The following is a 13,995-nucleotide window of genomic DNA, read 5'->3' as shown; positions in this document are numbered from 1 at the left end:
CGACTATGGTATTCATTCCGTCAAAACGACTGAACTTTTGCACAACTGAGACAAATGGAAATTATTGACACCGGATCCATCACCATTGAAATCAATGGTGATGCAAACGGAAACCTATGGTTTCTGTTTGTTTCAGTCAGGGCTCCATTCTGACGGAAAACTCAGACGAAACGTCAGAATAGAGCCCTGACGCAGATGTGAACGAAGCCTTAAAATAAAGTCTTGCACTGTAAAACTCATTTATGCTTATGTGTATGAATACCAGTATTACATCTCCTAATATTGTACTATAATCGGGTCCTCAGGATGAAGGAAAATGAAGAAAGATTCAGATTATTGCAGGAGGAACGGGCTTTCTATGTTTCTGAGTCTCGGGCCCTGCAGAACTCTTTATCTGAACTCACCATGGAGAAAGAAGAAACCGAGAAAGAGTTGAAGGTAGAAAAATTATAAATTTTACAAATACCAATGCAATCTGCTAGACTCAATTCCAGTTATAAAACTGGAAACCTTTACTTACGAACCATACCTTCTCTAAATACGTAACATTTTATAAACTAAGAACCTTGCGCTAAAGTACGGGATACTAATTTGAACCTTGGACTTGTGAAGAAGCCATATAAGCCAAGGCATCAGTACTGCGGACATTGCTTATTTACTATGTATTCATATACATGGAATCATAAAAATGTCACTGATCATTTGTATTGGTTACGTAGACTGTAATGTGGTTATGATAGAGTCATGGACTTTGAAATTTATTCTCTTCATTTTTTTACAGTACTATAAAAGTGAGCTGTTTTCGTGCTGTGCTTGGTGCAGTATAGTGTATGACTATAGCCCTTTGATTTATTTGAGAGGAGGCACTTGGCTTAGAAACATTGAGAAACATTGGTCAAGCACATAGCAAGGCTGGAGAGAAAGCGTTGTGGCTTAGGGCAGAGCAGGGCAACGAGTTGTCCGTCACATAGCAGGTCCTGGAGGAGAACATGGGCTGACACATAGTATGGAGTAGTCTGGCATCCGCATAGCAGTAAATAATATGAACAAAGGAAAATTACATTCATGCTGAAGGAAAGCTATAAATGCCACAGTGATGCCAATAAAATTGTGATTGCTGCACACGAAGTGCACCGAAAGTGAGATAAGGTCTGCTCCGACTTCATAGATCACAGAAGCGTGCTTAAAATGGTTAGTAGTGGTGTTAGATTAGAATATTCTACGGTAGATTGTCCATGCAAGAGTCATTTACAGATATTGCTTATCATGTCATTTCATTAAAATGTATTAATGTACTATTTTCCTACAGCACAACTATTAAAAGCATATTTCTCGCAGTGTGGATGACTGTCTAGTCACAGTGAATTGACCAACATAATTGTCTTTTTTAATCAGCTCCAGTTGAAGGTTCAGCTGGACCTTGAGCGGAAGCTTCATGAAGCAGAAGAGGCGTTGAGGAGGCTTGAAGCTGGGCTAAATTCCACCATCTTAAACCAAGACAAAGAGGAAAAGATGCGGGCAGATGTTAGTCATCTGAAGAGTAAGTGTAAAGTAGACAAAGTTTTATACATTTTTACACCGGAATTTAAAACCTATTTCAAGACTTCACATAGTTGTTCATTAGATATGGGGACAGGTGAAGTTATTGGCGGTAAGGTGGAGTTTTGTACCATATCCAAGCGACGTCTGAGAAAAATAATACAACTACTTGTAATATTCTTACAAATAATACAATATTATTAGTATCAGTTTTATGTCTATAATGATGACCACATTTATTGATCAGTTTAACTTAAATTGACTCTCCGGTTTACAGTAAAATTTCACTATACATGCTGAATATATAGTTACCATACCTGGTGCCCTCCTTTTTAATGTTGCTGTCATGGTTCGTCCCATTCCCAGTTCCTTCCTTATGTATGTAAAATGGCCGTTAGTTTATCAGACTAGCCTATGGACAATAGTGGGGAATTTTTCAACCTTTCTACGTCAGTTTTCTGGCGTAGAAGTGTCGCAAAAGGACAAAAAACATAAACATATATCTCCCAGAGCAAGTAACACTTTGGCTAGGTGATTCCAAAAACTGTATCTCACCTCCAAAAATATGAAGTAGTAACAAATAGAAAATCCACAGAATCATTTGTAAACATGAGAAAAACAAGGAGTCATGCACTATTTAGTATGAAAAATATCAAATCTTTTATTAAAATACAAAACATACTAGATAAAATCACAAAGAGGATCCCATTAATATACAGCTATACATGGGCTACACCAAGATGTTTGATACAATGGTGTATTCCATGTCAGCAAAGAATGCACAATGGTTATAGAATAACATAGTTAATAAACTTGGATATGTATCCACATGGGAAAAATGGCATCAAAGAGGTAAATGCACTAAAACAGCCTAATTGACTGCTATAGTCTGATGCCCTATCAAAAAATATATAGAGTAGCGAAAAAGAAAGGGGTTAACCCAACCTCCTTTTCTAGAGTGGATAGAAAATCCTGGTGAGATGACCCATATGTGCTGAGTAGACCGTGTGCCCAAGTGTAGAGCCCCGACGCGCGTTTTGCGTTTGATCGGTTTTTCAAGGGGTACTGGTGTTGCAATGTCTGTTGAAAATTGCGACTATTGGACATTTTCCGCCGCCCTCCCAACTTTTGGGAAAAGGGATGGGCTTAACAAAAGGGGTGGCTCATACAATGTACTGGACGTTGAATGCTGCGTCGCATATAAGACCTTGATACTGCTCGGCGTCCGGACCTTATATGAGCCGCAGCATTCTGACGGAGCCTGAGAAGATCTGTTCAGGAAAAGCAAGAAGCAGTGAAGAAAGTATACTTTTTTTTTTCATGTCAGAAGGGGGGGAAATGAATGGCACACGGCTAGCCGAAAGATGCATCACAATAATAAATGTGTTGCATCTTACTCCAACTAATTGTTTATTAAGACTGGCGTATGGAACACCAGTCTTAATAAATCTCCCCCATTGTGTTTCAGTAATCTGAGACACGCTCCTCTGTTCTCGGAGCTCAGATGGTGATCATCAGCGCTGGTCTATCCAAATGCAGGGGGGATGGTGTCAGACTACTGAAGCACGCTGCGCATAGGGAAGTCTGATAGGCTGGCGGACATTTTACATGTATGAAGAGAGGACTGGGAATGGGAGAAACGGCAGCAACATTGAAAATGAGGGCACCGGGCATGTTAACTAGACATTCTTAGCATGGACTATGCATTATTTTGAAAGTATCCTGTGAGGTATCTCATTATTCCATAGTGATCGAAAATATAGATATGTCTGTCCACTCACGGGGAGATGTCCCAAACGTTATTTTTATGGTGCAAGATCCACTTTCAAATGTAACAAGTGGTGTTCAGCCAAATTAGCCATTAAAGGGGGGTATCCCGCCAAAGTGGGGCCTCTTTCTGATCCCAAAAATGGTCTGACTTTAGTCCCAGAGCAGATTGCACAAAAGCATTTTCTCTCCATAAAAATTAATAGAGAGAGAGGGCCATATGAATAAAGAAATTAAAGTGAGGGCCGATTTACAGATCTCCGCACATTCCACAACTCATTCATTTTAATGGAGAAGGAGTGCGCAGGAGACCAAGGCTAAAATCGTCCAGTTCTTCGGATTGGTGGGGTTCCCATCGCCTGTAACTCCACTGATCAGTATTTTATGACATGTCCTATGATGTCATAGAAACAATATGGTATGAAACCACCTCTAAGGAAAAATTGTATGACTGAAATGAAATACATATTAAATGCATTAAACATTTTACAACCAATTACTAATTAGGACAAAGGAAACAACAAACCAGAGGATTTCAGTGTGATAAGGGCCAGGTGGCATTGATACTGTGCTGGTAAAAAGTCCTGGCAATAGTACTAAGCGCCTGTTATATGATTTGGCCCAGGAGCCAAGTAACAGTGGTATATTTCTTGGGGTAGTTTTACATGGGCCAATTTCTGGCTGGTAACGAGTGCCGATTTATGATAATACATGGGGCAATGGATCGTTCAACCCCATACAGTTTGCATATTGACGGAAGCACAAACCCTTGTTTACATGGGGAGATGTGCTGCCGACAAACAACCATTTTTATGGCGGCATAAAAGATGCGATCAGCCGACGAACAAACGTTTGCTCAAGCGCTCGTTCATCTGAGCATCGGCCTGTGTAAAAGGGCCTTAAGTTTGGTGTCATCTGCCAGTAATATGATTCTCACCCAGGTTTCAAGTTTCAGTAATACAATGACAACAGTGCAAACAGTAGCTGCCATCATCTGATAAGCCACATGCAGGGTGCCTGAAAGACAAATGTAGCCCCCTTGGGGAACACAGCTCTAGCAGATTAAAGGCAGTGTACAGCTTTGAACCCAAAATTATTATTATTATTTATTTTAAAAAAAAAGTTTTAGGTGATTTACAGCAACTTTGACTTTAATTAATTTTTTTTTTAACTTTTTAAGATACAGCTTCTATGGATCCCATATACATAGATTCTGTATCGTTCCGTCAAAGCCGATTCCGTCAGGTCAACTGAACTGTCGACTGAAAGTTGGTCGTGCGTGTCTATGATGTAATCGTAGAACCAGTTTTCAGCAAAGCTATCAGCTCAGCTGACCTGACGGAATCGGCTTTGACAGAGAGATACAGTTTTTATGTATACAGGATACATAGCCAAATTGTCATTAACACTTACTCTATCTGAATTCCCTGTAGGGTTTTTTGAGGAATGCATCAGGAACGCAGAGATTGATGCAATGAAACCTGCAATAATGAAGAATTCGGTATATGTGCCAAGAGCAGCCACCAGACGCATTAATAGCTGCCGCTTTCACCAACAAAGGCCAAGTTTCTCTCGCTGTGAGTCACTATTTAAAGTGGATTTCCCACAAAACATATGTATCCCCTTGCCACGTAGGGTTTTTGGACCCACTGGGCCATAGCGCCTTGGCGGTATGGCAACTGGCCAACAGGGCGCAGGTCAAGGTCTATAGTTTGTATAGGGTACCTGTGGCAACTCGGACAGTAGCAAGGCAGGCTTGGCTGGAACTAGACAGCGGGTTGACATCATATGTGGAGTAGCAGGACAGGCGTAGAATACAGCACAGCACGACTACAGCACAGCACGGCACTTGACCAGGATAGCACAGGATACAGGAAACACTGGGAACTGGAAAACACTGGGAGACCATTTGCAGAGACAAACTAGGGATCCGGCTGAGGTGAGTGGAAGTGAGCGCTGGCGTCTCCTGAGGAGGAGACTGGGGCCAGCGCTCACAGACCCATGGCTGCGGCCGACAGGGGGAGAGTGAACCTGACGGCCCGCAGCCACGGACATGACACCCCTATCCACAGGATAGTGGATACACGTGTGACTGCTGGGGGTCCATCCGATGGGACCCCCCAGCGATGAGGAGAACGGGGGACTGAAAGTCCCCCGAAGTTCTCCATGAGAATAGAGCGCTAGTATGCATGCTCGGCCAGAGCTCCATTCATTTCTATGGGACATCCGGGACCGCTGTCTCTGGCAGCTCCATAGAAATGAATGGAGCGCTGGCCGAGCATGCACACTCATGAAGCACTTGGCGGTGTTTTCGGTCACCCGTTCTCCTCATCGCTGAGGGTCCCAGCTGTTGGACCCCCAGCAATCACTCATGTATCCTGTGAATAGGAGTTACATGTGTTTGGGAAAAACCCCTTTAATTTTATTTATTGTAGAGAGTGTAAGGATTTAAGTGTGAATGTCATTAGTATGTAAACAGGCACTCAAGGTTATGTGGATCTGCAAATACCAGTTATTGTGAATAGTATGGGAGCCACAGGTGTGCCATGTATGCGCCATTTGTGTCACGGCAACTGTATTCAGTTAGTCAATGGTGCTAAATGTGCATAAAAATTTGCACCTGTCATTGGGGTATTTTCTTGCAGGAGTTTTAGATATTCAGAAGTAATCTAATTCATTTTCCAGCTTTCCATGAGTAAAGCATGTCCTACCATTAGATCATATTTTATACCATTATAGAATCACCATAATGGTGTACTATATGGCCTAATTGTAGGAAGTGTCTGTTCTGAAGAGTGCTCTGGCAGCTTATTGATTATGGACTATACAGACACAGAATGGGACTGGACTCTATATAGAGTGGTTTAAAGGTACCGACTGTAGGTGATTTGGTGCCACTGATCTATTCCATGAGGCTAGGTAATGTGAGAATCTGCTATACTGAGGTGTCCTCCAAAATGGTTACTCAGATGGTGCCTGAAAAGTTCAGGAGGTGGGAGCTCACTAGTTGTTAAGGCACATTACTTGCATTTCATGTCACTATTAAAGAGGTATCCTAGTTTCAGCAAATAATGGTTATTCATTGTATAATCAAAAGTTATATGGTTTTTTGATTGGCACTCAGGGAAAATCATGACTGTGCACTATCTGGGCATCCAGGCACCCTGGGTACCAAGCACCTCATTGCCAGAAACTATTGGTGGCCTGGGTTGCCTAAAGACGTTAAGGCCTACGTCGCCGCTTGTGAAATTTGTGCTAGGTCCAAGACTCCCAGGTCCCGACCAGCGGGCTTACTATGTTCTTTGCCCATTCCCCAGAGACCTTGGACCCATAGCTCCATGAATTTTATCACCGATCTGCCTCCATCTCAAGGCAAGTCGGTGGTGTGGGTTGTAGTAGACCACTTCAGTAAGATGTGCCACTTTGTACCCCTCAAGAAACGACCCAATGCCAAGACGTTAGCTACCTTGTTTGTCAAACACATCCTGCGTCTCCATGGGGTTCCTGTCAATATTGTTTCTGACAGAGGGGTACAATTTGTTTCATTGCTTTGGAGAGCTTTCTGTAAAAAGTTGGAGATTGATCTGTCCTTCTCCTCGGCCTTCCATCCTGAAACTAATGGCCAAACCGAGAGGACTAATCAGTCTCTAGAACAATATTTAAGGTGTTTTATCTCTGACTGTCAACATGATTGGGTCTCCTTCATTTCCCTCGCCGAATTTTCAGCCCCATTTCCCTTAGCTTCTGTGTACCCTTGGATGTTTGTCTGTCGTGCAGATATTGAGCGTAGGGACCATCGCCCAGTTGTACGCCGTCGCCTAGGACAGGCCGTGCAAGTAGGCAGGGACTGAGTGCGGGTAGATTAGGGCTCACCTGTCTGTCTCCCTACCCCGTCATTACAGCATCCTTTGAACTTTTTATGTGCTGGATGCAGTGGCGGATTAAGTAGACCATGGGCCCTGGGCTGTTACCCAAACTTGGGCCCCCTTCCGCACCGCCACCATGCCGCGCCGTAACTATTTTTAACACTACCTGTTTGGGCAAGCATTAACAAATGGGTGTTACGGATTCCCCTTGTCACAGGGCTGTGTCCCTACATACTGACAGTATCACACTGTGCTGGGACACATCCTCCTGATAAGGAAAATTGTCTATCAGTCCTGGACTGCAGAAAGACTTTTTGTGAAATACAAGGATTTCCTATAATAAACATGTCAGGAGAGGTGACAGATTCTCTATAAATCTAGTGACTCACATGTGACGACGTCTCAGATTCTAGTAGTTTTTTTCCTCTTTTCTTCTCCATCCGTTCCAGAGCACATGACGACTTCTGCCGGCCATGACTGATTTCTGCAGAATTTGCCACTCAGATGTCTTCGACACCTCACTTTTCCAACATTTCCACACCTATAAATGAAAATAAAGTTATTATGGTGCCACATACTGTACCCCTAAATATAATAGCACCAAACACTGCGCGCCTGAATATAATAATACCACCACACACTGTAAAACACCACATACACACAGCCCCTTGTACATAGTGGCACACACAGCCCCCTGTACATAGTGGCACACACAGCCCCCTGTACATAGTGCCACACACAGCCCCCTGTGCATAGTGCCACACACAGCCCCCTGTACATAGTGCCATACACAGCCCCCTGTAGATATTACACACCCCCCATAGGTAGCGCCACACACAGTCCCCTGTACATAGTGCCACACACAGCCCCCTGTAGATATTACACACCCCCATAGATAGCGCCACACACAGTCCCCTGTACATAGTGTCACACAGCCCCTGTAGATATTACACACCCCCATAGATAGTGCCACACACAGCCCCCTGTACATAGTGCCACATACAGCCCCCTGTACATGGTGCCACACACAGCCTCCTGTACATAGTACCACATACAGCCCCCTGTAGATATTACACACCCCATAGATAGTGCCACACATAGTCCCCTGTACATAGTGCCACACAGCCCCTGTAGATATTACACACCTCTATAGATAGTGCCACACACAGCCCACTGTAGATATCACACATCCCCCCATAGAGAGCGTTACACACAGCCCCCTATAGATACAAATTAATATCCCCCCAAACAGAAATCTTTAGCAAAGTTTCCATCACCATTGAGATCAATGGTGATGCAAACGGAAGCTAAGGTTTCAATTTTTGCCTTTCCATTGAGGGGTTAACCAGACGGAACCCCTCAACGGAAGGTCAGCGATGATGCGAAGAGGGCCCATGTGCATGTGTGATACTGTTTGTTGGACCCTGTATCGAAGCCTAACGTAGGCTTAGATACAGGGTCCAGCAGACTGTATTCTTATTCAGTATAAGCTGGGGCCCTGTATCTAAGCCTAACACACGGTAGGCTTTAAAGGTTGTCCAGTCCCTAAACATTGATGGCCTATCATCAGTATAGGCCATGAATAGCTAATGGGTCGGGGTCCGACACCCGGGACCCCTGCCAATCAGCTGTTTTGAAGGGCTTGCAGCCGCTTGTACGAGTGCTGCTTTCCCTTCATTTCCCTCATTTGCTCACACTGTGAATTGCTGACACGTCCATGTCGGCGATTCAGTGTGAGAAAGTAACCGTAATGAAGGAGAAGTAGCACTCGTACGAGCGGCTGCAACCCCTTCAAAACAGCTGATTGGCGGGGGTCCCGGGTGTCGGACCCCGACCCATCAGCTTCAGTAAGACACTAAAATTAAACTTACCTCCTCTTCGGCCGCAGGTCCTCACTCCATCAAGTGTCGTGACGTTATGCGCTGTGTATGGACTCAATAGAAAGTCTATGAATTCGTACACCATTTGCTCGGCATTCCGAGAAAAGCCGATCAGAAACCAAGAAGCCCAGTGCTCACTCGAGCACTGCTGCCCCTTTGTTTTACCCATCAGTGGGGGACTCAGTGCTCGAACCCCCCACCGATCAAAATTTCTGACATGTCACTATGACATGTCAGAAGATTTCTGAAAGTTTAGTTACCCTTTAAGTTTTCCTAATGATAGATGAAATCTTATACGATGCATACAATCATGTACATACTTTCATTAACAGTACGAACTCCATCTTATATGAGGTTGGTAGACTTTAATGCTGACCCATATTGCTGTGAAGTAAATACAGCCGAGAGCAATAATTTCTCGTCTATACTATGAGAGTATTATTACAGCATGCTTACGAGGGAGGTACACTGGTAAAATTGTTTTCAATTTTATCAATTCATGGCCTCTAGGAGGATTAGGATTTGGATTTAGGATTTTATAGCAGAAGCTAAAGTATGCAGTATGCTCTATGACCACTCTTTCTCTTATTTGACAGCAGCTATGGACCCTGACAGATGCGTGGTAGTAAGGGGTCAACAGATTATCTCACTGTAACCCTTGCCATGCATCTATTCACTCATCCACTCCATTTTCATCCTTCAGTTTTAAATTTATTTTTTTTAAAAGGCTTTATTTTCAAAATTTTGTTGTACAAAACATGTACAAATATATAAAGAGTACAAAATAAAGACATTCAGAGAGGCTGTATCATCACATATAAATGTCAAGTCGGATCATATTCATTCAACAACAGTGACACATCGTACAGCTGCATAACCTCCGAAAACCTAACTGAATCAAAACACTCACTCACTCACACACAAACATCCCTGTGCTCAGAACCCCCCCCCCCTTTCCACCACCACATCTCGGTCATTTTCAAGCGACCCTTAAACCGCAGTGTCAATAGTCTCTATCCATCTGGACCAAATTTTCCCAAATTTATCTGGACATTTCCTGCTAAGATACAACTTTTTATACATAGATATATATTTATTCACTAGTTGTTGCCAGTGCAGTATACTTGGACTATCCATATTCTTCCAAGCCATAATTATAATCTTCCGGGCACAAAAAAGAACAAAACGAAAGAATATCTTAGCATAGTAATTATGAATAACTTCATCCATAATGCCAATTGCACATCTGGGGGGTAAGAAGTCACGGCAACTCATAATGGGTATGAAGAAACTCCACCACCTTTGACCAAAAGGGGGCATTTCTAGGACACATCCACACAGAATGCAGAAAGGTACCAACCTCCGATTGACATCTAAAACTACTATCTGAAGCCAATGCCCCCATCCGCTTAAGCCTAACTGGAGTGTAATAAATCCTATGCAGGAACCGAGACTGTATGAGGAAGTCCCTTGCGCTTACCACCGAATCAAAAAAGAGGATTCTACCTCCCGCCAGTCCTCCTCTGTCAAGGTGGGAACATCACCCCGCTATTGCAGATACGCCTTATCAACTGGCCTAGCACCCAGGGATGTCATGTAAGTGTATAATTGGGTAAGGACCTTTGAGAGATCCGGAGCCCCAAGAAGGTCCTCTAGCCTAGAGAACCCCACATGAGGTGACATAGAGCCAAATTGGGCACACCAGGCATGCCGCAACTGCAGGTAATGAAAAAACACTTTTTCTGAAATGTTAAATCTATCCTTCAGTTCGGAAAGGGATACAAAACCAGACTCCACCGTAAACACCTGACCCAAAAATTTGACCCCTGCCCCCGACCTCTCCCCCGCTTCCTTGAGCGATTCAAAATGAGGCAACTAAGGATTATTCCACAGTGGAATCCGAGGTGAGTATGAAGGGACCGTATTAACGTGCAGCAGAGCATGCGCAGTCTTCCAATCAACAGCCACCGTCCGAAGTGGCAGGGGTACACAACCCGGAGACTTATGTCTATATAACGAGTTAGTCAGACTCTCATAAGAAGTCATAAGTGCACCTGCCAATGCAATAGCTGCATTTTTCAGAACTATATCTATCCCCCAACGTGCAATCACTAGTTGAGAAACTAAATAGTAGAATTTAAGATTTGGTGCCGCCATTTCCCCCAGTGTTTAGGGGCCTGCAAAAGACTAAGGCTGAACCGAGGAGTACCACCCTGCCAGTAAAATTATCACAATCAAGCTGTTGAAAGAATTTGCTGTTGAACGTTATTTGCCACTATTTTAAAAACAATCCTGCAAAAATCGATGCAAAAAAATAGAATTTACTGCAGCATGTGAACACAGCCTAGCAATAATCATTTATCATAAATCACTAAACTTGATCTAATGTGTTAACTAATATTGATTTTTTTTGTGTGTGAAACTAGTTGGAAAGTGGATAAAACTGTATCTTCTGACTGACGGAAATCTTTTCCATCCGTCATAAATGTATTAGACATTCTTGTATAGGGATAATCGTTATTGCTATTACTGTAGCCGGTATCATTAGAGAAGTGGTCAGCAGATTTTACGCTATGGATCGGGTATGGACAGAATAGGGACAGTGTAAAATTTACTAACTTTATTCATGTTTGTGTGTGGTGCAAGTGCTTAGTGTGACTAATTTGACTCCACGATACGGACGCTGGTAAACATCCAGGTCAAGGAGTCAATAAACGGTTTAATTTAGGTGCAATGGGGGGATCAGATGAGCCCCTGTGTCACGAAGTGTCTGTGGACCCACTGGGCCATACCGCCTTGTGCTACTTTTTTGCCTCTGTGCTTTACTTATTTGCGTCTATTTTGCAGTGAGGCACTCGCACTCTTTCTTGATGTCTCCGGCTGAAACCACCGACATTCAGAGCCTCAAAGAAGCCGCCAGAAATCTGACCAGAGATAAACATTTCCGGGAAACCCTCTTCCAGATTATCACTCAGAAGGAACCTTCACAAGGACATGACAAGTGACACCCTTTTACCATCAGGATTGGAGTAAACCGAGATGAACAATTTTCATCCTTTTTTGCACTTAGACTAAGTGATACTGCTTCATGTAGCATATGTAAATATATACTGCACGCACACAAAGCCTATACTGATGTTGGCATGTTCCTACGAGTCCAGAGTACAATTTTGATGCTACTTTTTAGGATTTTGTTGCAGAGCTTTCATGTACAGTATCCTCTGTGTCTGCATGTCCTGGGAACTGCCCTCTAAGGGTATGTGCACACAACCTATTTTCAGACATAATTCAGCCGTTTTACGCCTCAAATTACGCCTGAAAAGATGGCTCCATTACGTCTGCAAACATCTGCCCATTGCTTGCAATTGGTTTTACGATGTTCTGTTCCGACGAGGTGTAATTGTAAAAAAACACCCGCGTCAAAGAAGTGCCTGTCACTTCTTGGGACGTTTTTGGAGCCGTTTTTCATTGACTCCATTGAAAAACAGCTCCAATTACGTCCGTAATAGACGCCGCGAAAAACGTCCGAAATTCAGGAGCTGTTTTCGCCTGAAAACAGCTCCGTAATTACAGACGTAATTTGTGAACATACTCTTACACATAGGCCAATCTACAGCTACAACCTTCCCTCTAGCTATGCCCACAGCGCCTCTCATGCACCCTGCCCTGTGTCATCAACAAAGTCTCCCTCCTCAAGTGTCACATATGTCACCCACTATCACCTTGTTATTCAGAGAATGTGTCATTAGTAGTACAAATATACATAGAGTAAAATAATTTTTTTTTTCTTAGGTCAGATAATTAGAGCAATTGCAAGACATCAATACCTTTACTTGTGGCAAATAAGTTATGTTTCTGCTTTCTTCTGTTATCAGGCATTTTAGCGTTTCATTCTGATGCTAAAACAATAAGCTAAATCACAATAAAGTGACAGAGTCTATTCCAGGTAATTCCTTTTACCTGCTGCTGTCATTCATGATCATTTTCAGGAATGTATATATTGTAATCCTCTAAAATTCATTACTTACTGTGCCCCCATTATAGAGTCAGCTAAAATTGCAGTTCATTTTTTCCATAAGGGAAGGCTACAGCAGCTCTCCGGTATTCCCCGCTCTCATTATATAAACACAAGGACAACATTTTACAGTTTATGTATAATATGTTTAAATAATTCAGTGATATCTCAAAAGGGGTTTTCCAGGATCCCACATTTTTGTAATAATTGCATTCTCATTTTATTTATTCTTATTTATGTTATTTATTACTTTATTATGTCCTTTATTTTTTTTAATATTGGTGCTCAGGATAGCAGGGACCACATGATCTTTGTTTCCTGCGTTTCCCATATACAGATCACTGATAACAGCCCATTAGATGACTGTTACCAGTGACCCATATACAGAGACATGCAGAGAAGACACAGATCACGTTTTCTCTGCTTACCCTACGGCGCTCTCTACCACAGGGAATTCTAGTAACATTATTACCCCTAACCGTTCCTGAGCTCCTATAATAAAATGCTTAACTGCATTCTGGGAAAGCTAGATTTCCTATTAACACTGTAAAGAGGGAACTGCTCACAATATAAATGATTACTCATTGTACAAGCACAGACAGCTCACGTGGATTATAATTACTCACGTAGATTATAATTTAGTGTATTTAAAATATTAAATTATGTTCAAAGCTGTGGTGACACTTCCGTACTCAATTTAAATAACATTTTAGAAGAGCTTGCATATAACAGTTTCTGTATATAATGTTAGATTTGGAATTGTTCCTTTTAGCACAGGGAATATTTTGTTACTAACATGCGGGGATAAAGTTATTTTGAAATTCCCCATAGCTTTTCCATGGCTCACTAGCAACATGTTATCTGTCAGAGCTTTCAGACAGCTTGTCTGCTGACGGGTCTGGACGGAAGCTCAGGAGGTTTGCTTAAT

General features: G+C 42.6%; 1 protein-coding gene across 2 annotated transcripts in view; it reads left to right on the top strand.

Annotated features, from left to right (window-relative positions):
- Positions 1-13,675, top strand: part of PLEKHD1 (pleckstrin homology and coiled-coil domain containing D1) — a 31,056-nt gene extending 17,381 nt beyond the window's left edge. For both annotated transcript variants that reach the window (XM_075843523.1, XM_075843522.1), the window contains exons 11-14: positions 306-438; positions 1,396-1,540; positions 4,740-4,883; positions 11,900-13,675. In XM_075843523.1, coding sequence (XP_075699638.1) covers positions 306-438; positions 1,396-1,540; positions 4,740-4,883; positions 11,900-12,057 — 580 coding nt within the window. In that variant the 3' untranslated portion in view covers positions 12,058-13,675. The remainder of the gene's footprint in view (positions 1-305; positions 439-1,395; positions 1,541-4,739; positions 4,884-11,899) is intronic.
- Positions 13,676-13,995: the final 320 nt, after the last annotated feature.

Source organism: Rhinoderma darwinii, chromosome 12 (assembly GCF_050947455.1).
Source record: "Rhinoderma darwinii isolate aRhiDar2 chromosome 12, aRhiDar2.hap1, whole genome shotgun sequence".
Lineage (NCBI taxonomy): Eukaryota > Metazoa > Chordata > Amphibia > Anura > Rhinodermatidae > Rhinoderma > Rhinoderma darwinii.
This window is presented reverse-complemented; position numbering and strand designations above follow the sequence as displayed.